This window comes from Bactrocera oleae, chromosome 2 (assembly GCF_042242935.1).
Source record: "Bactrocera oleae isolate idBacOlea1 chromosome 2, idBacOlea1, whole genome shotgun sequence".
Classification (NCBI taxonomy): Eukaryota; Metazoa; Arthropoda; class Insecta; order Diptera; family Tephritidae; genus Bactrocera; species Bactrocera oleae.
Window position 1 is genome coordinate 85,046,621 of NC_091536.1, and position 25,057 is coordinate 85,071,677.

The 25,057-nt window shown below is 37.4% G+C and overlaps 5 protein-coding genes across 8 annotated transcripts; 2 read left to right on the forward strand and 3 right to left on the reverse strand.

Moving 5' to 3' along the window:
* Positions 1-1,978: 1,978 nt before the first annotated feature.
* Positions 1,979-4,501, reverse strand: LOC106617236 (dipeptidase 1). The gene is made up of 3 exons (XM_036361383.2): positions 3,045-4,501; positions 2,805-2,980; positions 1,979-2,743 (listed from the first exon to the last, which is right to left on the reverse strand). The coding sequence occupies exons 1-3, from the start codon at positions 4,044-4,046 to the stop codon at positions 2,398-2,400; spliced, it is 1,524 nt and encodes a 507-aa protein (XP_036217276.1). The 5' UTR covers positions 4,047-4,501; the 3' UTR covers positions 1,979-2,397.
* A 240-nt stretch (positions 4,502-4,741) lies between these two features.
* On the forward strand, positions 4,742-5,818 carry LOC106617273 (ribosomal RNA-processing protein 7 homolog A). Its single transcript, XM_014234363.3, has 2 exons — positions 4,742-4,875; positions 4,942-5,818. Exons 1-2 carry the CDS (start codon positions 4,851-4,853, stop codon positions 5,718-5,720), a joined length of 804 nt encoding a protein of 267 aa, XP_014089838.3. The 5' UTR covers positions 4,742-4,850; the 3' UTR covers positions 5,721-5,818.
* LOC106617272 (integrator complex subunit 15) lies at positions 5,753-7,079 on the reverse strand. Its single transcript, XM_014234362.3, has 2 exons — positions 6,901-7,079; positions 5,753-6,844 (listed from the first exon to the last, which is right to left on the reverse strand). The coding sequence occupies exons 1-2, from the start codon at positions 6,977-6,979 to the stop codon at positions 5,820-5,822; spliced, it is 1,104 nt and encodes a 367-aa protein (XP_014089837.2). The 5' UTR covers positions 6,980-7,079; the 3' UTR covers positions 5,753-5,819.
* Positions 7,080-7,872: 793 nt separating this feature from the next.
* On the forward strand, positions 7,873-10,619 carry Hpr1 (THO complex 1-like protein Hpr1). 2 transcript variants are annotated; one of them, XM_036361377.2, is made up of 5 exons: positions 7,873-8,055; positions 8,127-8,795; positions 8,861-9,195; positions 9,262-9,588; positions 9,654-10,619. In XM_036361377.2, the coding sequence occupies exons 1-5, from the start codon at positions 7,990-7,992 to the stop codon at positions 10,477-10,479; spliced, it is 2,223 nt and encodes a 740-aa protein (XP_036217270.2). In that variant the 5' UTR covers positions 7,873-7,989; the 3' UTR covers positions 10,480-10,619. The 2 variants fall into 2 exon arrangements, with proteins under 2 accessions (XP_036217270.2, XP_014089807.3); XM_014234332.3 differs by having other exon boundaries at positions 7,874-8,055; positions 8,124-8,795.
* On the reverse strand, positions 10,509-23,305 carry LOC106617256 (uncharacterized). 3 transcript variants are annotated; one of them, XM_036361380.2, is made up of 7 exons: positions 23,090-23,305; positions 22,944-23,013; positions 18,791-19,759; positions 12,177-12,293; positions 11,580-12,101; positions 11,407-11,445; positions 10,509-11,338 (listed from the first exon to the last, which is right to left on the reverse strand). In XM_036361380.2, the coding sequence occupies exons 3-7, from the start codon at positions 18,839-18,841 to the stop codon at positions 10,811-10,813; spliced, it is 1,257 nt and encodes a 418-aa protein (XP_036217273.2). In that variant the 5' UTR covers positions 18,842-19,759; positions 22,944-23,013; positions 23,090-23,305; the 3' UTR covers positions 10,509-10,810. The 3 variants fall into 3 exon arrangements, with proteins under 3 accessions (XP_036217273.2, XP_036217274.2, XP_036217272.2); XM_036361381.2 differs by lacking the exons at positions 22,944-23,013; positions 23,090-23,305 and adding an exon at positions 20,169-20,255; XM_036361379.2 differs by lacking the exons at positions 18,791-19,759; positions 22,944-23,013; positions 23,090-23,305 and adding an exon at positions 12,489-12,664.
* Positions 23,306-25,057: the final 1,752 nt, after the last annotated feature.

The window sequence follows — 25,057 nt, forward strand, 5'->3', positions numbered from 1 at the left end:
TAACTTTTTTTTAACTCTAAATTAATTGAAATTCAGAGTTTTAATCCCTAGTATTCATTTCCAACTACTTTCGTTTATAAAGAACGATAATATTTATATATCCGTGTCTGTTTGTGATGACAAGCTAGTGCTAGAAAATATATATTTTTCGACCTATCTTCGGTAATCGACAATATTTTGGTCAGAAAAATGAGGCCGGAAAAAGTCAAAGCTTCCGTTTTAATCCATTTGAATTCTGCCTCTCATTTTCAGAACAAAACATTTTCATAGATTATTTCGGTTAAAATTTTAACTCACAACTCATTCAGTGGTAAATATAGCGTTAGGAGTAATCAGAATTTTCAAAAACATTTTTTTCAATTATCTTAAAGTATGTATGGTATCTTAGAAATATTCTCTGAAATTTTAAGTAAATCCATTAATTACTTTTCAAGTTAATTACCTAAGGATTCTCAGTCGCTCTGGAACGTCTGTGCAAGCGATGTGTAAAAATTTAGATATCTTAATGAAACTTGATGCACGTGTTTCTTGGCAAGAAAGTAAGGACAAGTTCGTAGATGGGCGTAATCGGACCACTGCCACGTCCACAAAACACCTTTAATCGAAAACCTATAAAATGCCATAACTAAGCACTAAATAAAGATATAAAACATAAACATTTGGTACAGGGGATTGCAGTAGCAAGCGGCACTGTAAGCTAAAAATTAAAAAAATGAGCATGGCCCATGTACATATCTCCTAAATCACTGATACTACAAAATCCGAATTTGCTTTACAAATTCTATAATAAACTATATCGACAGTGTGAAAATGGATGAAATCGGTTTATAACTCCGCCCTCTCCCCATCAATAACAAAATGCACAGAGACATTAAATTTTACATCCAAGATGATACAAGAGCGCTTTTTAGGAGCTGGGGTCAAAGTTGAACGACGGCCATGGTTATCCAGATCTACTTGACCAATTTCAATCAAATTTGGTATACAACATAATCCTGGCGATCCTAGGTCACATTGTGAAAATGGACTTGCGAAATCGGACTACAACCCCACCCACTTTTCATATTCACCAATGAGTATATTCGGATACAACTTTGCACAAATACTGCCTTTGAGGTATCCTTGCACGTTAGATTAGATTTAGATTCTAATCTAATCTTGCACGTTACCAGAGTATAAAATATTTGGTTACACTTAAATTTAGCCCTTTCTTACTTGTTTTTCAATTAATTTTCCATGGGGCATGATTCTAGAAATTCGAAAACAGCGGAACGTGAGGAATTTGATTTTCCGAGGCCGCCATTTCATTTAAAGGAAAAAAACAAAAGATTCGATCATGCACTGGATTATCTATTAATAAAACTATTTTCTCTTTTGTCCGATTGATTTATGATGAGTTTCCAAAGATTAGTGATAGTCACCGCAAGAAGCTTCGGTTGGAACTGGATCAATATAAACAGCCATTAATTTTAAAACAATTAATTTTTTTTCAAATTGCTGTCAAGTCGAAACCTTATTTAATAATGCTATGCTTTTACTTTTATAAAATAAAATAATTTACTGGCAAAAAATTATTTAGAATTGTCATATTTCATGCCTTTGACTACAGCTAACCCCTTATAAACTCAACAATAGTTATCGTTAATTTTCTAAGGATCAAAGTGAACATATTCGCATGTGCTGCGAAAGTTGCGCCAATATTAGTCATTTTGGTAGAGTAAGAGTATCACTTGAAGTGTCCGTTTCCACGAAACTTGTTTCTACGTAACATGAACGGCTCCGCTTTACGTGCCGAACGTCTGTCAAAATGGCCGATTTCTATAAAAAAAAAGTTTAGAAAAGTTTGTGTCGCTTCAACAAGAGCAATAATACACTAAAAACTTTTCTTTCAAGAACTGCTTTTGAATCCATGAAACTTTTTCCAACATTAAAAGTAAATTCAATCAAATAATAATTTTTTTTAACTCTTATTTATCAATTAAGTTTCTGTTTCGGTTTTTATTGATTTATATGAATTCATTAATATTAGTTAATATATTCTTCTTACATTTCAAAACGATATTTTCTCTGAGTTTTGAAAAGTAGACAACAAAAGACCAGTAAACATATCCAATATACAAATAGCACATATGTAATTAGTAACTAGTCTTAATGTAACTAGTCATATTGAGAATATCTAGTAGCTATCAGGCTATCTATAGTATTATATGTTTGTTTGTATGCATGTGCATACTGGTATGTATCCCTATTCGAATATGCATGCATTTATGTTTTAGGTAAACGTAGTGGGGTTTGGGTGGGTGGGATTAACTGTTTTTGTGCATACACTAACAAAAAAACGTCAACGAAATATTTTGTATTCTCTTTCTCTCTTTGCATTTAATAACTCGCTGCAGTTTATGTCTCGGGATAGCGACAATATGATGTGCTCTCCATCAGCTCGCGCGGTATCCAGTCCTCATATAGAGGCAAACGATTCTTCAGCGTCTCAACTTCACGTAAAATACGCACCACATTACCGCCAATTAACTTCTTTATAGACGCATTGCCCCAAACACGATCGCGTGCGAGCTCAGCGAGTAGAAAAGCATAGCTTTTGGGCGCACCACCAAGTCCAATGTGATCCACACCAGCCACCTTACGTACATAGTTGATGGCATTGATAGCTTCGCGCACCGAAAAACGACGCTCATCGCAACGTTCCAAGTTTAGCATTATAACGCCGCCGTTGTCTGACAGCAGACTAACAAGAAAAATTATGAGCGCACGATTAAAATGTATGCGAAAGGAGAAATGAAACTTACCTCAAAACGCGATCGGGTATGGAGGCGACGCTCGAGCTGTTGCAAAGGGAAATCGGTACAGCGTTCAAAAGCAAAACGGGTGCTTTGGCGGTGTGTAAGGCAGTGACCATGGCCGCCTCGGAAAGTTGCGAAATTTCAATAAGCATACCCAAACGGTTCATCTCGTAGAGCACCGTCTGCAAAGATAATGCATAAGAATTGTTAAAACTTCAAATTATAAACAGCTTAGCGACTACTCACTTTCCCGAACTCGTTTATTGAATGCGTGGCATTTTCTTCGAATAAATAATCGTGACTGCGTATGCAAGCGGCGGCCCACGGTGTAGTGCATTCCAAACTAGTGATCGATACAAAGCGCGCGCCCAGCAGATACATGGAACGCAACACCGCCAGGCTAGCGCCCAATGTATGACCGCCGCCAAGTCCCAACATTACAGCCACCTCACCACGTATATGTGTCTGTTCCATTTCGTCTGCAGATAGCACGATATGCAAAGCATCCGTATTGGCGGTGATGCGTCGCGCCTCATCGATACCCTCCAACGCCAGCTGCACTGCATCCAAATATTGTGCGCCACAGGGCACTGAGATCGGCCAGAACACCGCACCGACATGATTGCGACGCACTTCATTCAACAGACCGCCGCTGGTACGATTCACAGCATCACGCATTGGTGGCTGCCAGGAAGAGCCCTCAATAAGTGGTGACTCGGTCAACAAACGACGTATGAAAGCCAGACGCGCCTCCAGCAGTGAGGAAGAACGCAACTGTAGAGCCAATGGTATGCCGCCAGCCATTGCTATGCACACCAACATTATGCCGAGCACCACTATCAGGCGACGATTGCGCGACGAACGGCTTGGCTCACTGCCACTATCGCTGCACGCACTCATTTTGTAGGCAGCAGCGGCTATGGCGCCATTCTTCAACTTCTCACCGCCGAGCTTTGTGATCTCAGGCGGTAGTTCAATATCGGCAATCTCTGTGAAAACAAAACACTGTTGCTTGCAATGGGGCTGATGTTCGTGTGGTGGAGCCTTCAATTCGTGCGGATGTGAGAGTTGTACGGGCGGTGGTGGCGGTGGCGGTGCGTTGCTTAATAAAGTATTGAGTGCGACTGCTTGATGCTGCTGATGGTGCTGATGATGTTGATGCTGATGTTGAGGGTACGGATGCTGCTGATGGTGGTGTATGGCGGCAGCGCACACCTCGATATACTCGCGATTTGGCACTGGATTCATGCTGCTGCCATTAAATGTTTGATAATAGCAAAGCGTTTGGCTCTTCGAATGAGCTACAAGCTGCTACCGCTCGGAACAAAAAAATTTTCTTTTCTTTTGTGTTATAGAAGGTTCGATTTTAGTTATCTAATTAAATTTGATTGATTATTTACCAACAAGTGAAATAAGTCCTTTAGCACATACACTTCTTGATGTGAGGAAAAAATCGATTTTCCATTTGACACTTATCCTGCTCCTGCGCAATGCTGCGCCTCACATATTTGTAATAAGACCCACAAAGTTTTAGTCAGCTGGTATTGCATTAACGATGTTTACCTACCTCAAAACAATTGCTGTACTCCTCCTTGGTTCCATAATGGCGAATAGAATTGAATAATTACTTGTAATGTCTGTAAATCTTAAAAACTATTACTTTTTTATTTTTTATACAAATATTTTTAATCCAATTCCTTAAATAATGCCGTCGCAAATATATTATGGGTAAATAATAATTTTTTAAAAATGTATTAATATAAATGATTACGATTTTAACGACAACAATCCATATTTCCGTTCCAATTCCATTTCATGCAACAAGAGAGAAAGTATATTATATCAGAGAACGTATATTATCAGAGAACGTATATCATAGAGAAGCAGAGAACGTATATATCATAACATCTTAAAACAAAATAAATTTCAAGCGCTATTGTGAATTAGCCACTGTCAATAGTCAAAACATTGACGGTCAGCTGTTGTAAACAAATTATTGCACGTGCATATATCGTGCAAATTGTAATTTAATTAATTATTCAAGTCAGAAAAATGCCAGAAATAGAGGGTTATAAAGGTAACTCACACACAAAGTAATAAAAAACATTTAGAATTCCAATAATCATTACTTATTTTATTTTAGTGGTACCTTTACGCCTCACTACAGACCGTCCTATGGAACTGTGTCACCATATTTACATGCGTGAACATTTTATACGATTGGAGGATGCAGACAAACCAAAAGGCCGCACACTCTTCTTACTAAACGTGCCACCATATGTGACAGAACAGAGTTTGGGCACCTTTTTCCGCGCTAAAGTGGATGTATCAAATAAAGTGAGCTTTGCTGAACGTCCAGGTCGAAATGAAAGTGAAAAATGGCAACAACACTGCATACCGTTTAGCGCGTCAGCACCGCCGTTCAAATTTAAAGTGGCTTATATAGTTTTTCACAAAAGTGTGGGTGTAAAACGAGCGTTGCTAGTGGAAAGCATAGATTTGTTTAATAGTGATGGGAATTGTTTGTTGGAGTCGGGTATGCAACTATTGCATAGCCAATACGAAAAAAGCATTTTAAATGAAGTGGAACTACAGGCGCGCATTGATAAGTATATGGAAGCTTATGATAAGCGCGAAAAGGAGACAATTGAAGCAGCGAAGAACTCCGAAGCAGATGCTGACGGTTGGGTGACTGTTGGTAAACAAGGACGTAACGCTGGTTTCGAACAAAAAGAGTCGGTTGTTGGACGATTAGAAGAGAAAATAGTGAAAGGCAAGAAGAAAAAGGAATTAGAAAATTTCTACACTTTTCAGATACGTGAATCGAAAATGAAGAATATAATTGAGTTGCGCAAAAAGTTCGAAGAAGATAAGCAGAAAATCGAAGCACTAAAGAAGACACGTCGTTTTAGACCTTTCTAGTTTAATATGTACTTATAATATACGCTATATACTTTATAGATTAGTGTACATTTTTTATTTGTCAAAATACAATTTACATTAGTATAGCTTAAACTAAATTCAATTTTTTCTATTTGCTTTTATAACCATTGTCATAAGTGGGTGTGGCGGAAGTGTTTCCAAGAGGCACAATAACTGTGTTATATTGCCATACATGCACTTCACAGATATTGCTAACTGCACTGCTTGTGCCAACCGCTCCACACTTTTTTGATATGCCGCATCTTTGATGGGTTCGACCTTATCCGCAACCAAGCGTGCTACATACGTTTGCAGCGGACCCACATTTTGTGCCACATGCTGAGCGTTTAATGCTGTTGGCGGACCAGAGTTCTCTATTTGTAACATCGTTTGCAGAAGCCACAGGTGCAAATTACTATATGAAGGACGATTAGAGAACATAGGTGACAAGACTGCCCAACGTATAAGTCCTGCTAAAGGTGTAACAACGGGCATTGCTATGGCACCACTCGGTAAAGCCAAAGGCTGCTGTGATGCTAAACATAAGTCATGATTTTCACTTATCCATTCAGTGAATACGTCCAGTAAAGCATCAGGGGGTGGGGTTAGTGTGCCATTCTGCTCCTTCATATATAAATCTGCCACAGTTGTCATAAGATTGGCTGCAAAGTGTGGTGCGACCATTGGTAATTGCTTGAATTGCTCCGAAGTTTTTCGTGAAAATGTTATAAAATCACTAACTAAACTTTGTGCCACTTCCAGGCTTGGTGGATTCATGCAACCTACTTGTTGCATCCAAGTACCAGCAGAGGAGAGCAGTGGTGCAACAGAACCCGATACAGCAGTGCTCACTAATCGGCACAGTACTTTGGAACGTTGCGGGGTAAGATTGCTGCCAAAGAGAGAGAGAAACACTACGTTGCGTGTAGCATCAGGACCAGGTTGAGAGAAATATTCAATGAGAACTATTATCAGTTGAAACTCTTGAAACGAATTCAATTGTGTGCCGGTAAAGGCTTGTCCTTTACGAATATCAACAGCGTCTTTAGTACGTTCCAAGAAAACAAATTCGGAGATGAGTTGTATTGCAAAGTTTTGTTTGCTGCGACTGACAACTATGCTCTCTAAAATGTAAACGGCATATAATTTTTGTAGTGTAAATTACAATATGCGAGTATACCTATTCGTGGCAGAGCCTCCTTTGCGCAAGCAGGAAATTCCAACTTTCGTAAAGTCTGTTTAAAATCCGCCTGTGACATTTTTGTAACAATAAACACAAATATAACTCAGATGTAAACAAACCGAAAATTACAGAGTACTGAAGAAAACCGGTGTGATAGACAAAATAAAGTTATCGACCTTTTCAAATTATAGCCGGCAAGTGGAATATCGATATCGATTTCTATTGATTTTTGGATGGGCATCTTAACGGGAAATTTCGACAAGCAACAGATGTGGGCTTGATAATTTCATTGTGTATGTATACAACGTATTTATATATTCCTTTCGAAAAAAAATCTAACCGGTGTGATAGACAAAATAAAGTTATCGACCTTTTCAAATTATTGCCGGCAAGTGGAATATCGATATCGATTTCTATTGATTTTTGGATGGGCATCTTAACGGGAAATTTCGACAAGCAACAGATGTGGGTTTGATAATTTCATTGTGTATGTATACAACGTATTTATATATTCCTTTCGAAAAAAAATCTTCTAATATATTGCATTTCGAATAGAAGGTACTTTGCTTAGCAAAGTGATGAATTATCGATATTTTGATGCATGTATCGAACAGAAAACCATCATCAAAATCTCGATTCTGCTAAATAATTTTATTCCTACCAAAATGCCAATAGAATAGAAATAATTATCTGAATAATTATTGTAATATGACATCCTACATGTAAAAAGTTTTTCTTCGGCTGATGCTAATGCGTATAATTTAGTTTAGTTGGTTAAATTTTGTGTTAAGTTTACTTGCGTTTACGTATTCAGGAAGCTCATCACAATAAAAAATAATTCAGCTAATAATGAAGAATATATTTCGGTATTCCACAAAATTATATATGTGAAATTTAATTATTTCAATTGACCTTACAATTTTATCACTTAGTTTTTATCATTTATTACCACTGTGTTTCGAAAATTCCATGATGATCCAGTCGAAGAGCAACATTGTAAATAAATCAGGCAGTTTCATGTGAAAGTATTTTTTACGTCCCGCGAAAGTTATTTATATTAAATTTAGCGATCGAGTAAGCTTGAAAATGGCTAATATGGCAATAGCTCAAAATCGGCCGCTGGGATTTATCGGCCTACATACAGAATTCACAGTAAGTTTAATGAAATATATAAACATATATTATGTGCTTCCAAATAAACAATTTACTTGTCTCCTCAGAAGGCGCTAAACGAAGCGTTCCAAAAACAGGATGCTCAAATTTTGCGCGCTTCCTATGAGTCCTTCGGCGCAAATACCGATCATGATAAAAAATCGCCCATGGATCAAGCCTTCCGTGAAATGTTACTCTTTCGACTAAGCGATAATGTGGAACAAGTGGGCGCACTTGTACGTTTATCCGTTGAAGCGGTACGCGCGGAAATTGTTTCGGTAACCATACCCGTTGTGTTGTTGGGTGACATTTTCGATGCGGTTACCCTGGATAAATGTGAACAAATATTTAGTTTTGTAGAGGAAATGGTTGAGGTGTGGAAGGAGGATATTTTTTTCTCGTCGTGCAAGAATAATATCTTGAGAATGTGCAACGACCTTTTACGTCGTCTATCGCGTGCACAAAACACCGTATTCTGTGGACGCATTTTGCTGTTTCTATCCAAATTTTTTCCTTTCTCTGAGCGTTCGGGACTGAATATTGTATCGGAATTCAATTTAGATAATGTTACCGAATATGGTGTTGATGGTAAAGATCTAGACGACACTTTGGAAGATACCGTGGAAGATATTCCCATCAAAATCGATTACAATCTGTATTGTAAGTTTTGGTCATTGCAAGACTTTTTCCGCAATCCAAATCAGTGCTATAGCAAAGCACAATGGAAAATGTTTCAAGCTGTAAGTATTGTAAATAAATATTTTCCACCTAAATATATTTAAAAAATTGTATATTTTTCACTCAGCACGCTGGTACCGTACTAGAGGCTTTTGATAGTTTTAAGTTGGAGGAACCACGTCTCAGTAGCGCAGCAGAAAAAAGCGAAAGTGCTCTTACAGCTGCCGATTACCTGGAAAATATGAAAATGGAGCTGGTTGCTGATATGGCAGCTGAAGCAAATGATCAAAAATCGAACCAAACAGATCACATAGTTCGCCAGTCCGATCACTTCTTCGCAAAGTTTCTGACAAATCCGAAGTTACTAACTTTACAATTATCCGACTCTAATTTTCGTCGTTCGGTGCTGGTGCAGTTCCTGATACTTTTTCAATATCTGCAGTTGACCGTTAAGTTTAAGACGTAAGTGGCAAACGCGTTTTAAAAAAAAGTTGGCATTAAAATTATTTTGAATATTTTTTTTTACAGTGAATCGAACACACTTACCACTGCGCAAACGGATTTCATTAAAGAGACCGAAGGAAAAGTATACAAATTACTCGAAGAGACGCCACCAAATGGCAAACGTTTTGCTCGCACGGTGCAACATATGTTGACGCGAGAAGAAATGTGGAACAACTGGAAGAATGATGGTTGTAAAGAGTTCCGCAAGCCCGATGATGCCGACCTTGAAAATAGCACAAACAAAGATGCGACAAATGCCGATGCTAAGCCTCCAGCTGCGAAACGTGCCAAACGCACGCTTGGTGACAGTTTGCGCGATGCGCATCGTAGTGGAAAATTTTTTTTGGGCAAGTGAGTACATTTGCCTTGTAAAATAACAAAGTAAATGCATATGTTTGATTATCATTACTTTCTAGTGATGTGCTGACACGCCTTTGGAATTATTCGCCCGATAATCTGCAAGCCTGCAAGAGCGAGGAACGCAATTTTCTGCCACAAGTTGAAACATTCCTAGAGAATCCGCATGAAAAGAACGATACGTCATTTGAATGGCGTGCCTTACGTTTACTGGCGCGACAGTCGCCACACTTTTTCACATTCTTAAACTCACCATCATACAAAATAGCGGACTATCTGGAGGGTGTACGCCGCCGTTTGGCTAAAGATCGTATAGATAATGCCAAAGCAACGATGAATGCAAACAACACATCATTAATGGGTGGGAATTCATCAACTGAATCTCCTAATGCAACCGAAAATAATAGTGATCAAGGGTCTAACAATCAAGAAACCGAGGGTGAACCAGATGCGGACGTCGTTGGGGAAGGCGAAAATGACGGAGACGGCGATGGGGATGGAGATGCCATGCTCACCGAAGAAGATGTGCAAGGTGACTTAGAAAAAGGCGATGATGATCGTAATGCACATACCAAACCGATGACTGCAACCGCGGAACAAATAGAGGAAATCGCCCCGCTCATTGGTGACGACTGGAAGAAGTTGGGCAAAAAGTTGGGCTACACCACCGACGAACTGCTCTACTTTGAGACTGAGCATCCCGATCGTGATGGCGGCTGCATTGCAATGCTAAGTAATTGGTTTGCCGACGACGATGATGCCAGTCTCGATAACTGGGCGTACATGCTTGAGGGTTTGGAGATAAATGCGGCGGCCAAAGCAGTAAAGGCCCTCATTGAACGTCTTACGGCCAAAGAGGAAAAAGTGGAGTTACTATCAGATTAAGTGTGAAGCATTGAGGTTAACTTCAGAACTCGGTTTTGATTTAATTTATATTTTAATAATTTTCCAAAAGTCAAGTTTACAATAATAATTTATCACATGTACAGGGTGTGTATGCATACCGCTGTTTACATTAACATTAAGTCGTCATCTAAACTCTTGGCGGTCCACGCAGACAATTGGCCTCTAGTCTTGGTAGCACCAGGAGGCAACTAATCCACTTTCTACTCGGCGTTGTTAGTTTATATGAGATTAAATGTGTTTGTGGGTGTTTTTGTGTCTACAAAAGGCTGTTTTTAATTATGATTGATTTGGAGCGCACCATACAATATATCTATCTTTTTCTCGGCGCCTGACCCGGCTTGGGCTTATTGTGTAGCATTGTGGCGCAGCGCGGAATGTGTCGCTCAGCAGCGGATTCATTGAAGCGACGCATACAATGTGGACACTGTATGTAGTCAGGATTCTCCGAAGGTGGCGGTGGTGGCAAATCACTCAATTTGCCGCCGCGTGCCAAATGCGCCTGCACCTGCTTGGCTGCGCGTATGGCTTGTATGAATTCTTCGTGTTTCTTGCGCCAATTATTCTTCTTTAAACCAGCCGTCATGCCGCTAGCAGCAGCAGCACTGGAGTATGCGGATTTGGTGCTACTTCGAGTTTGTGCTTTCTTGATAAACTTTTCTGCATCAGTGCCGCGCAAACGATGTCGCGCCGCATCGAAAATTTTGCGCTTAGTATGTGCCATTTTCTCGCATACTACCTCGTGCTTAGCAATTCGATCCGTATTGAAATGGCGATTACAATAGCGGCAGACACCCGTATTTCCTGTGTCCACATCAGCGTTGGGGGGCATTCTGGTGGTCTGTGGAAGAGAAAAGCATGCTCATGTGGCAAATTGAAATCGTGCGGACATTTACAGACACAACTTACATTCGAAGCCATATTTCCCGATGTTCTTCGTGGCGGTGTCTAAAAGTCAGTTAGAATAATATATAACGGAGAATTTTTTTTAAATAATTAATAAAATATCGATAAATGTCATTTGAAAAATTCAAAGCGGACGCATTAGCATCTTCAAAAACACAAAAATAAATGTTGTCTACCTTCAATGAAACTACTGCAGTACGTTTGATAGTTTTTGTCGCGGAGCTGGTCCTAGGCGCTGGTGTGACACGTGTCGCAGTCGTTGGTGTGGTATTTGCTGGACGCTTAGCAACATGTGTTGACGTCACCGGCGATGGTGATTTCTTGGTCACAACGGGATTTAGCTTGAGACTGTTTGATGATTTCGCGCGTCCCAATACATCGTTGTTGTTGATGCGCTCATCGGGCGAGTGCAAACCCAAACTAAGCGACGACATTTCCTTAGTAAGCGTATCAGTATTACCATTCTGTAGCCGTTTTGGTGGGTTTCGCACGTGCGTTGAACCAGTGGTTACATTGGTCGTACCACGCATGCGAACCGACGTTGTATTGCCATTTTTCGTTTGGTGTAGATTGTGTATAGCGCCACCGGTCTGACGTAAAACAGGCGACGTGCCTTTGGCCGTTGAGGTGATTGGCTTAAGTGGATTGGCGCGATCAATACCTGCGCCTCGACGTCGCTCATCGAACATTTGACGCACCTGTGACAACACAAGCAAATATGGACGCAAATATGTTTTATTGTATAGTTTGTCAGATCATTATGAACTGCTTACCTTCCCGTTCGTAACGCGTTTGGTGTCGACAACTTCCTCCGAGTTGCTGGCGCTCTCATCAGTCATCTCCAGCCGTCGTTGTTGACGCTCCTGTTGCTGTTTCTGTTGAAAACGCATCTGCAAAAATATAGAAACAAAACAAATTTGACAATTTTTCAAATAAAAAACAAAAATATATTGAAAATGTTCAACAACTTCTTTCGGCCGTCTCTAAACGTAAGTGGTTTTTCACATCAAACGACATTAAAATTGTTCATTTCGTATGCAATGCGGCGCAGTGAGAGCACCCTAATCGATTTTGGTAAAACTCACATCAAACGTTGAGTTCAAATCTGCTGGTGGCAAATGGCTAAGCGCCTCAACTAATCTGCGTCCAGCCCATGATTCGCTTAGTTTAACTGGTGGTATGGTTTGATCGTGTAACAGCTCATTATTCGGACTCATTGTCGTCATGTTGTGGTTGTTGCAACAAAAAATTCTCCAGCTTTACAGCAGGTAAAGTAAATGATACTAAATGTTCGTATACACTCTACTTCTATATAATATAGTACTTCTATATAATATAGACTAGTGGTGCGCGTTTGAATGAAATCGCCGCTTTGTATGAGTACCATGTCCTTCCGCTGATGGACAAAACAACACTAAACATGTGGACAACGGAGTCGATTGCTGTCTCTCACTGTCAAATGGAAAAGCGAAAACATTTACCCGACTGAACTCATTACTCACACGTTATTTGGTCAGCAAGAAGCCAATTGGCTCCCCACCCACTCTCAGCAGCGGTCATCCTTCATAGAAATGTATGGTAATTAACAACAACAAATTGTGTAAAAATAACAAGCAAACCAAAAAAGCAAATCAGACATGCATACATTATACGTGCCACACAAACACACACACGTGCGTGCATATACCACCCAATTACTTACATTACTGCCGTACTTGCGTTCCTTGAGCGCGCAACGGAAACGCACCAGCGAAATTGTCAAGCTCTGTGATTCCGTTTTGTCGACACTACCACCACTCACTCATGTCACACTAAAGCAGGCATCAATATAATAACAACAACAATGACAACAGCACTTGAGAATATTTAAGACAATTAACGGTAAGCGAATCAAGTTATATTGTGTTATTAGTTATTGTGTTTATTTTAGTTTGCTTTTTGTAAATATTTTTTTTTTTTTTCGTTTGCATGAGCACAAAATTATCCATACGAGTGCTCCTCAAAGCTGTTTTGGCCTTCAAGGAATCGGGCATTAGCACGCCGCAATCAATTGATGTACATTCTTATAAGCACTTAAGTGTGTGTGTACACATGCATGTATGTATGTGCACGTAGTACCTCGACCTTCTGTCAATCGATAAAATGCTTTGTGGCGCTTTGAAGAAAGCTATTTAGCGTATGAAAATTGGAAATCTAAACACAAAAGCACCACACTTATCCCTACATATGTATGTATGCACCTACTTAAGTGAATGCATTGTACTTGTGCATACTTAACGTGTACTTATTCCGGCCAGCGATGTCAATTGAAAGTACACTCACACACACACATGTATGTTTACATGTGTATTAATATTTATGGTAGATATGTGCGTTGTCATGGTTGAGCGTTGTATATGGCCCACTCTAATGAGTCCCACGTTGTCATTGGCGCGCTTACACACCTACAGACATACAAAACACATACCAACTGCATACAACTGCATTCAAACGTGCTGTGTGGAATAAACAACATTTCATTATTTGAATTTTTGTTTGTTTATTTTTCTATTAAAACCCAAAATATACACTTAATTTGATTAAAAAGTGCAATTTTCGCAATTCGTAATTGAGTAGTAAGCTAAAGCATTTACATTTTAGGGTCTAAGATTGTTTTTGTTATTGTAGCGAAAAGGAAGATCAACGATCTAATCAGGGTCTAAGGTATTCGAAAGTGTTGTGAAATTAATTTCGCTAACAGAGTTTGTCCAAATATAGGTATGCTATTTTTTTTCGGGACTTCGTGGAAATCGGCTACGGAAGGGCAAGGGATTTCAAAATTGTTCGAAATGAATCACCGATTTTTAAGCTCTGTAAATTGTATATTATTTGCCGCTACAAAAAAAAAGCGGAAACTGTTTCTTCTGAGTTCCAAGTATATATAACCCTTTAAAGATAAATTTATAAAAAAAATAAATAATAATAATTCGCTATTCAGCATAGTTAGTATACAAAACTACTAAGACAAGATATGTTGTTTGGCCAAATGTGCGCAGATTTTTTCGGATAAAATTCACCAGTTTCTTGCGACATGAGTAAATAATTTTATTTAAATAACATGCTTTCTAGAACAGTGGACTAAAAAACATATATAATTTACTAAAACTGTATAATTTTATACCTACGGTTCCAACAACAGAACATGCTTGTAGTGTTCAGTGGAAAACATTTTGGTTAATCATTGTAGCTTTAAATCATTAATTCTTAATTTATTTCAAAATATTAAACTGAAACATATTCTTGATTAAACACATACAGTCTGCATTTTTGATCTAACGCATTTTTCACAATCTCACAAATCCTCTTCAACTAATCAAAGCATTATCTTTGCATACAAACTATCAAAATGTGTAACAGATATATTTATATATAAGACTGTTTTTTTTTTTTTGCTATTTGCCTTGGCACTCTTTTGGTACAAATAATTTCCTACAGGACTACTCATAACTCTAATTATTTGTGACGCTGCGCTTAATTGGACTCTTGTTGACCAAAGGCTCGCGTCTATGCACTCAAGTTCGTAATGGAGATAGTTTGCTCGTGTAAAAGCAGGGGAAATTTTTGGTTTTGTTTTAGTAATGACATTGCCATTCATAAATTGTATCAAACTTAGCATCAGCTATATGGAAATTTTTATTCCTATGTCTGACACTGATGGGCATAGATATAAATAACTTCGATAAGCCATTCGATTTTAATAAGAACTTGACCTTGAATAATATCTATTCATTATGCCTAATAAACGAGTGTAGTTACCATATATTGTTGGCAACATAAAAACATTTTTATTTTTTTGAAGTAATTGGTATTTTATTGATTGACCGCTACTGTATCCGAACCATAAAGACTATACACATTTTAAGCCGTCTCGTTTGCTAAGATAATTGTAAAATGTGGCTTATTTGCACTTTAATGGTATACATCCTTGACGCGTACTCACACAATAGTGAGTCAAGCAATCACAAAACAGTCTGAGAAGTTTTTTTAGTACGAAATCTTATTTTTCTAATGCCATATAGCGTAAACTGATCGCACTTATACAATGCGAGATACCAACTACTAATGCCGTCTTTTTGATAAAGGATTTTATATTTAGTTGCTCACAACTATATATATATACAAGTATTGTATATTATATATGTATATATATCTCTTCAGGTAAAACTATTTTAAATTATTTATAGGCAAATATTATTAAACGTTTACCATATTTACAGTTATAATTGGGCTAAAGATATCGAATAAAATGATCAAACTCTGAACTTCATTTGTCTCAATTTCTACATTATGCTCTCAACTTCAATTCAAATAATGAGTTACGCAACTCATTAATAAGCGGGGCACTGTTGCACACCTACAAGTGTTTTACGACCGTGCAAGGTTGTCTGAGCTTCACATCCGCAAATACATGTGTACATATGTATGCATATGACGATTATAGCTTAATCCGCGACAGCTAAACATATGTGTGCACGCATATAAGCTACCTTTACCCATTTAAGGAAAACCTCACAGACAGCCTGTTATTTTACCATTATGTATGTAGGTATATATATCAGCTGCTGCAAATCTGTGTAGGTCTACAGAGATTTTCCGAAAAAGGAATAATTTTAATTAAATTCGAGAGTGATTCATCGCCACAATGAACTCATAAAGTGAGCAACTAGCCAGCAACAACGATTTCAGAGCTTAACGGCTTTTAGTTGAAATTTTGAATAGCGCAAATAGTGCTCTTATATACATATATTTGTATACATATATACATATGATAGATGTGCAAACAAATACACAAGTGTGTGCCGCCTAACTAAGATGCTGGAAATTGCAAAACAAGTCAAATTAGGTAATAACTCTAAAGATAGCTTCATAATTGTCAAAGCAAATAAAGTGGCAAATGCATAAATCTAAACGAACGCTAAAAACCACATTTAGTAAATACATTCAAAATTGCTATATATATTTATATAGGCAAACACTTCTATGAACACCCACTGAATGAGCGACGCCTCACAGTATTTCGTTTAGAAAAATTAGCGAAATAAAAAATTGAATTACTACTTTGTTAATAAACACAAAATTCAATTGAATTTAATATAAATTGTAGAATTGTGAAATTGTAAATGATTAAACATATCATCCACTTTCTTAGTTTATTACAAACATTGCCTACTTTTAAGCGAAATATGATAAAATCAAACATTGATCCTTTATTAGAACCCTTTTTGCAGAGAATGTTAATTTGTTAAATTTAAATAAATATTTGTGGTGCTGCTTGTATAGCACAGCTCCTTATTGCAAATTTAATAAATCAAATGCCTAAGTTCAAATCCTATCACAGATGTTGTTTTATTCCTTTTTTAATTTTTATAAACCTTTTTTATTAAATTAACTTTAATTTAATTTTAATTTAATTTAATTTTTTCCTCATTATATAAATCTTCTTCAATTTCTATTATTTCTTTTTGTTATTCTAATTTTCTTTAATACGCATGCCAAAAAACATCTGTGCATACATACATTTGCCGTTCCCTTATAAGGTGGTGAAATTTTGCGTTGTTTCTTCTTAGAGTGGTGTAGTTTGTTGAGTTCGATTATCATGAGGAGAAGGTTCCTTTTTGACGTGGTGTAATTGAACTTTCGAATTTGCGCATTTTCGATGTTCCCTTGAAATAATTTACATTTTAGCACAGCTAACATTTGCGCCTTTTCTATTTATTAACATTCTTTGCTTATTGCGCTATGTTCACTTCTTTACAATAACTGTCAAATATTTTAAATAATTTTCTTATTGGCCAGTGAAAATGAATTTGTTTAACTTCCTGTTACATTTATTTTAATTCCTAATTTACCCAGGCTAAGGGTGGGTTTATTAGGAATTTGGAGTTAGAATAGATCCCAGGGATACAATAGACCTCAGGAAATAGTGATATTTAGAATAGACGAGAATATGCTTCGACAATACTAATATATTTCAGTCATTCTTGAGATAATATACTCCTCTCCGAAAGCAGAGAAGTATTATATTTCGTTGCGTACTTTATCAGTTGTAGTTATATGCATTCTAATATCCAATGCTAATTATGTGTGGAGTACTTTTATGTGAGTAATAACGGGAACATGCGTTGCTATGATTTAGAGATTGATTTGGATAAATATTAAACGCAATTTATGAGATCTTAGCAACGAACAAAGAACAAAAAAGTGGTAAAATTCACAGATATCTTATTGGAGACCACATGATCAATAAGTCAACATTAAAATATGTCTGGTATAGCGATCTTCTCATAGCTATGTTTAGAATACACTACTAAAGTCTGAACTGGTTATAGGAATTCTTCCAGGGGAAATGACTTCAAAGAAAAAAGTCAGAAAGCTTCCATAGATCATACTCTGTTCATTTCTTACGTGAAAAAAAATATATATAATATATTAAGTTTGTAGCACCCAGAGGGAAACGTCGGAGATCTTATAAAGTATATTTTGGAAAAGATTAGCGTGACAATCTTAGTCAATTTAGTCATGTCCATTTGCTTGTAAATACGCGAACTAGTACCTCAGTTTTTGAGATATCTCCAAGAAGCTGCTCTTTTAGCTATTGCCTACTGCTGCCATACAAACTGAGCGCTTATAATCATGTCGATGCATAGAAAACTTTTTTTATTTGACAAGATGTCTCCACGATATTTGGCATTAATTATAGTCCAAGGCAAAGCTACAATTCCCGAACAAATTGTTGAGATCGAGCCACTATAGCTACCATTCAAACTAGCCAACTTTACTTGAAGGTTCTTTATATCAAACAAAATGGCTAGAAAGAACTAGCAAAAGGTTTTCCGTTGGATGCAAACCGTTGGCCGCTTAAATTTTCAGATTTAGTTATACATATAATTGCTATAAGAAGTTTACTTGTGAAGAATATTATTGCTTTTGTGCAGCAGAAGATAACATTTTTTCTAGTTACTCTAACGCTTTGTAATATTTGCTGCAACCATATCAATACAGGGAATAGGTTTCCTTCTAGCAAATTCCCCTTCCATGAAAAATGTTGCGCAAACGGTCGGTTTATTTGAAATCAATACACTTAATAAATATATGCATATGAACTTTAAATGTGTTCCATTTTGTTGACGTGCCGCATCGCACCTTGTGAGACATGCATACGAGTTTTCCCGACTCTGACACTTTCGTCGCTCCTTTAAATGCGTTTATATCAACAAAAGTGATATTACATAATTTTCAGTGCTTATATGTACATTAGCAGCCAGATTAATATATATTCTAATTTATGCAAATGTATGCATGTAAGTGTGTATGTGTTAAGGCAACAGTAAGAACAGCGAACACTCACCTGCATCTGAGCCAGCCTTGAGTTGGCTGCTGCGACACCTTGTGACGCCATCGCCAAATATGATTTGCTCCGGCTAACAATCCAAACGCGGCTAACAAAAAACACAAAAAGCGGTTACGAAGACGAAAACGAAGCTACTGCGCGACTGCGACGACGACAAACCAAAACAATGAGGTGAAGCTAATTTGTTATTGCCGACGCTGCTCTTGTCAATTTAATACTTGTTTTCTATTATTTAAATTTGTTTCCCTCTGTTTTGTTGATTATTAAACGCGTTGCGTCAGTCGCTGTTGTTGTGGCGCGCGCGCGCCAAAGGCAGCACCAACTGTTGCCAGCACCGCGACAGCACTTTAAAGGAAGCGTGTGGGCTAGCTAAGCTGGCAGCGTATGTCGCCTCGTTTGCCGACAGCGGCCTGTATAACTTATTTGCCGCGAGCGCAAGCGTCCCACAGCTGTTTAACTGCTAATGATTTAAACACAAGCGCAATCAATTGTTGGCGGCAGACGTTTGTGGCCCGCGTACTTCGCCGCGCTTGTGACGTGTCGTCGAATGATTCACGTGTCTTAACAGTAGCGCTGATTGGAGCAAAGCGCCTGTTATTGTTATTGTTACAAAAGTATTATAGTTCGTTGTACTGCTGTCAAGCGATCTGTATGCGATTGTAAAACGCTTCGTTTATTTGTTTTTTGCCACTATAAACGCACCTGGTCGCTTACCTAATGTTGCTGCTGACACTTTGGGGTGTTGCAATTTTTCTTCCAATTCACTGTCACTGCCGCTGGTAATAACTGTTATTAAATTTTCTAAATATTTCGCGTTGCTGATGCGATCAACGAACGTCGACGCGCTGGAACACTTGAAATTTGTGTAAATATTTTTATTAAGGTAATTCTTTTCAGCGTAGTTTGTATTTTTTTTAATCACTTTACTTGGAACTCTTTTCAAGTTGATCTGTTGGTCATTAAATTCTGTAAAATAAATTTAAAGAAAAGTTTATTTAATTAAATTGCGCTGACAAAATTAATTCTAGCCAAAAAAGGGCGAGGAAACCACAAAAAACGCCGGTTAAGGCCGCTACAAGCAATTGGCACAATTTTCAAATAAGTTGTTAATTGTTGTTGTTGCGGTAGTTACGTACACGACGCCCACACACAAGAAACTCTAAATTGCATCAATACAATTGTAATTTAATTTATAATTCACGGCCACTTGCCCAAAATTAGGCAAAGCTGCAACAAAAATAAACACACAGTAACGCACAAAAGCCGCTCGCAAGCCCCTGAGTTACATATTCTTCTTCTGATTACATATTCTTCCGTTCTCCAACTTACGCGCTTGCAGATGCTCATTATACCCACTTTTAAATACTATACTTACATCTGTTTACTCACAAGCAAATTTTTATAATTTTTTTTTCTGTTTTGCAAATGTATTTTTTTTTTTTGGTTTTTTTTGAAAAATAAACACGTCAAAAACGTCGTAGTAAAACTTAAATAAGAAATGTGTACAAAGTAATAACAATTAATCGAAAATGTATGATAAATCTTTTATTGCCAGTTTTCAGTTTGTAGTATTACTCACATAAAAAATTATGCGTATAAAAATGCCGTAAGTTTTTTATTAAGTGAATACTAGTTAATGTCTTCAAAAATACTTATGAATATTTATAAATGTGAACAGTGGGCTTGAGAACGTCAATTTCATATTGCTTTCAAAAGTAATACAGGCTGTTTTGGAAAGTAAGATTATGTTATGCATTTTTTGAGGTTGTTCCATGACTCTGGCAGCCTCATAAAATGTTTTGATGATGATGGTATGACTATGATAATACAAAATAAAACTAGTGTAATAACCAATATGGATTCTTCGCTACATGGCATTGCAAAAGCTAGGTACAAGGTGGTTTAATCAAACTCGAGAAAGTTAGTTTGGTGAAAACAACTTGAGGGAACAACTGAAGTAAAAACGAAAGATGATGAAGAATATATACTGAAAGTGTTGGGTAAACAAGCATGCCAAAACTTTTTGGTTTAAAATCAAGTAAACCGTTACATATTGGTAAACTCAAATTATTGTGCGGAGCATAGATTCTAGTTGAAAGCAATAATTTATACTCGTAAGTAAAAGACAACAGGAGAGGTCACTCGGTTTCAAGATATTTCACTTTCCGATCAAATCTCATTAATTTTTAATACAGAAACGAGGTTAATTGTAACAACAGAAATATAATATATAATGGTCTTCGTAAAAGTATTTACCGAGTCTTGCATATTCTCGTTTAAGTGCTGGAAAACGTTTATGAGCTCAGGTTTCCTAAAGGGTTATGCGATAAAAGTTGGTATTATGACGTTCTATTTTGAGTTAGACGTTCCACATTATGGATTAGACCACTACCACTGGGATTTTTTCTGTGAACCCATTAGGTGTTTAATCCACTATTTGCCAAGATTTTAACAGAAATTCCTTTCTTATTTGATAAAGTTTTATATGCAAAAAACACTGACTAATAATCATCGTAGTCTCTAATAGAATATCTCAAGTCTTGGAACACTAGCAACACTGGACATGCCACAAAAGCACTTTGGGGTAGCGTTGATGGTGGACAGCTAGAAGATTACATTTGTGAATGCCCAGCCTTTAACTGGTTAAGACGGGATATCATCTACGGCTCCCAATATTCCCACTTAAAAGAAAAGACATTATTCGTTTACTTTTAGAAAATTTCACGAATTTTGCGAAAAGTAGTATTACCTTACTTTAGGTACAGGCATATTACTTATAGATTTGAGATTTAGTAAAGCTAAGAACAAAAAAGCGATTCACTTAAAAAAAATTGTATATCTAATCCCATGATAATAACTTGAAGATGATTATTTTGAACCTTGGATCTTTATATCAAAACTTCTCTATTACCCAGGTCAGGGGTACCAGCTGATAATCTTGACACATAAAATTTATTTAATATTCTTAAATATTGAGAGCTATTGAAACAAGGAAACATAGAAAATTCCCAGCACCATATGATATAATGACTATTCTTTATTTAATGTGCATATTTCGTTGAAGAGCTTTTTGTCAGCCTTTTACTGCACACTGTTGCTTTCACATTGTCTCGGCAGAGTTGACGTAATTGCAGGAACTTACTTTGCGACTGCTGGTATTCCCTGCAGGGTTCGGATTGTAATATTTTATGCAGATTATTGCTGTTTCTTTTCCTGCTTATTAACACACACACACACCCGTGATTGCGTGTCCTGTAAGGTGTGGTTTGAGGCTCGTCGCCGAGTGGTCAAAGTCTTACATTTGTATTGTTTTCATTTGTCGACGCACAGTGCAAGACCTCGACAGCACATTTAGCGGCCAAAAACGTTCCCACAACTATCGTATATACACTGAGGTGCGGTTTTATTACTACTTAGATGAGTTTATTGACTTAAATGCACGCTTAGGGACACTAGCATATATACCATATGTATTGTATTGGAATGTATTTATGTAAATACAACGCTTGCCGGCATTACACACAGGACGTGACCGCATTCGTGGGGATTGCCTGTGTGCGCCTATTTTGTTTTCACAACACTGATAGCTTCGCGGTTTTTCTGCTTTGTTGTGACGCTGCCGAGTGCAAAGCATTACACACACAATACTAATTTGCAACAAAAAAAAATATAAAAAAAAAATCGCGAGCAAAACACGCTCCTTCTCCTCCATATTCTGCCCACGTACGAAGGCAGGTAATGTTTGTGTTAACGCGTGTGTGTGTATGTTTGTAAGCATGTGTGCTTGCACGTTGAAAGCGATTACGTGTCCTCCAATCAAGCGGCCGGTATTCGAAGGTGTTTGAGGAGGTGTGATGGCATTCCAACAACTTTCGAAAGTAGTTAGTGAATAAACGTAGTTACATGTGTATATAAATACGTACACTTCTTCTTATAGACAGTTCATTTATACTTTCAAACTCGAAAACCACAACAACACCAATAATCAAAGCAAAAATTATAACAATTGCAGATGATTTCAACAAATAAGCGAAGCAAACGCGCGACTTAGCTTGAACGCAGGCATTCCGAATATTATAATAGTCATCACAACAACAACAGCAAAGAAAAAAATTGCGAATTTTGAAAAGAAAAAATTAACGTAACTCACCATATGTATGACCGTTGTTGTCTGTTATCTTCTTCGTGCCTTTCAAGTGTTTCGCCGTTCCTTTGCCGCCCTTCAATATTTTATTATAATTTAAAAAAAAAATAATTTATTTCTTATTTATTGTCGGAGTATTATTAGGTAGTTACTTTGTTGCTTTGAATCTAGCTACATTTATCATTCTTTTATTTATTTATTTTTTGTCTTTGTTGCTATTGCTTGTTGTTATTCGTTATGTTATAGCTGACCAGCGCAGCGCGTCGCGTCTAATACACGTTACAAAAGTATAAAATTCCAACTGTGAAACTGCAGCAAAACCCTCTACTATTTGCTTAGAAGTTTGTGCGAAGACTGTCGAGAGCATTGCTTGCGAAAAGTTTTCTAGCCGATTTTACACAGCTCGAACGCTCCACAACAGAGCCGGCGGCACAAGCAGCTCCCGCTCCGCACACATACACACACACATGCATGTATGTAAGTGGCAGCGCCGCTGCACTGTTCGCCAAAGCTAGCCGCGCCAACTGCCAGCTGAACTGGCTTCAAGCAAACACTTAGCAACTTTGCTTGCTCACAGACTCGACTCGACGTTGCTCGCATCGCGTGAGTGTGGGCTTACCCCACTGCGCTGGGATGGACGACGATACAACTACAAAAAAAAAAATGGAATTTTTTGAATTAGTCAGTGGCGAATGAAGTTAAAACAATAAAAAACACAAAGTTTCAAATAAGTTAAAGGGAACGAGTTGACGCAAAGAAGAGATACGGAGAAGCGAGTAATATTATGCATAATTGTGTATGATGTTTGAGACAAGCGAATGCCTTAATTCACCACAAATTCCATAGCGGCAATTCACCGCCGCAATGTGCACACACACTGATGCAAGCGCACATAAATAGGCGCTGATGTAGTTTAGGCAGGCGCGGCCCTTGGCGCGCTGGAGCGTCGTGGCGCGCTGAGGCTTTCTGTGCAGGTTACGTGCCTTCTTTAAGTGTTTTATTTTGCTGTTGGTTGTAGGGCATCATCCATTAAGCAACTTTTAGCTTCTGCATGGCAAAATCACTTGACTTCAATTAGTTGAGACGTTGCAAGTGTCGGTGAGCATGCGCGGCATCAACAAATATGCCGGAACAAACATTATTGCAAATCAATTTGTCAAAGTTAATTTATATACAAGTTGTCTGCTCAATTAAACGCTTATTGAGGGTGCCAGCAGTACGAACTGGGTTGAGTTTAAATATTCGGAAAATGTTCAAGTATTTTTAAATTTTATTGTTTAAACAGTGATGTAGCGTTCGGCGAAATCTCCTTTTCGAAAGATCTCTAGTAACTATTAAAGACTAACTTTTATCGCCTCAGTTTATTCTGTCGATTTGCATGCTTTTGTAAGATTTTTTTGTAACCACTATTATTTTAAGTGACATTTTAAATAGTAATAAAATAAAAGAATGAAAATCCACGGAATTTTATGTACTCTAGTAACCGGCGATTCATTTTGAAAAATTTTAGATTCCTTTAATCCAGCACCCGATTTCCAACAAGACCTCCGAAAAAAAAGTGTCTGACTGTGAGGAATTCTGCTTAAAATTTTTTCAAATACAAAAACTAAAAAATTTTGTTATTATAATATGTGAATAAAGGTAATGATCGAAGGACTAGTCAAAATTTTAACTTTTGACAAAATGCGGATTCCCAAAAAAATGGATATTAGTGAAAAATTTTCACTTCAGAGTGTCTTTAAAAATTGAAATTATTGTCAAAAATGTTATTCCTTCGATCATTACCTGACAAATATAGATAGTGTTAAAACTTCAAGTCAATCAGTTTTGCGGTTTCGGAAAAATTTTTCTCACCGACTCTGATTTCAATGTTTGGAAGAAAACGCGTATAAAGATTTGGGAGTTAATTGCACCAAGTTGGAAATTAAATGAAATAATTAAATTGGCAAACATTGTTTCGCTTTGTCAAAATACATCTGTTAGCTTTTACAATTCTTACGTAATTAGCGAAGCACATTTATGATTTGAAGGAGCAATCGGACAACTACAAAACAAGGGAATTAATTAACTTTCTCTTAAGTTCCATTCAATCGCACTTATCATTACCAGATGCATTGTAC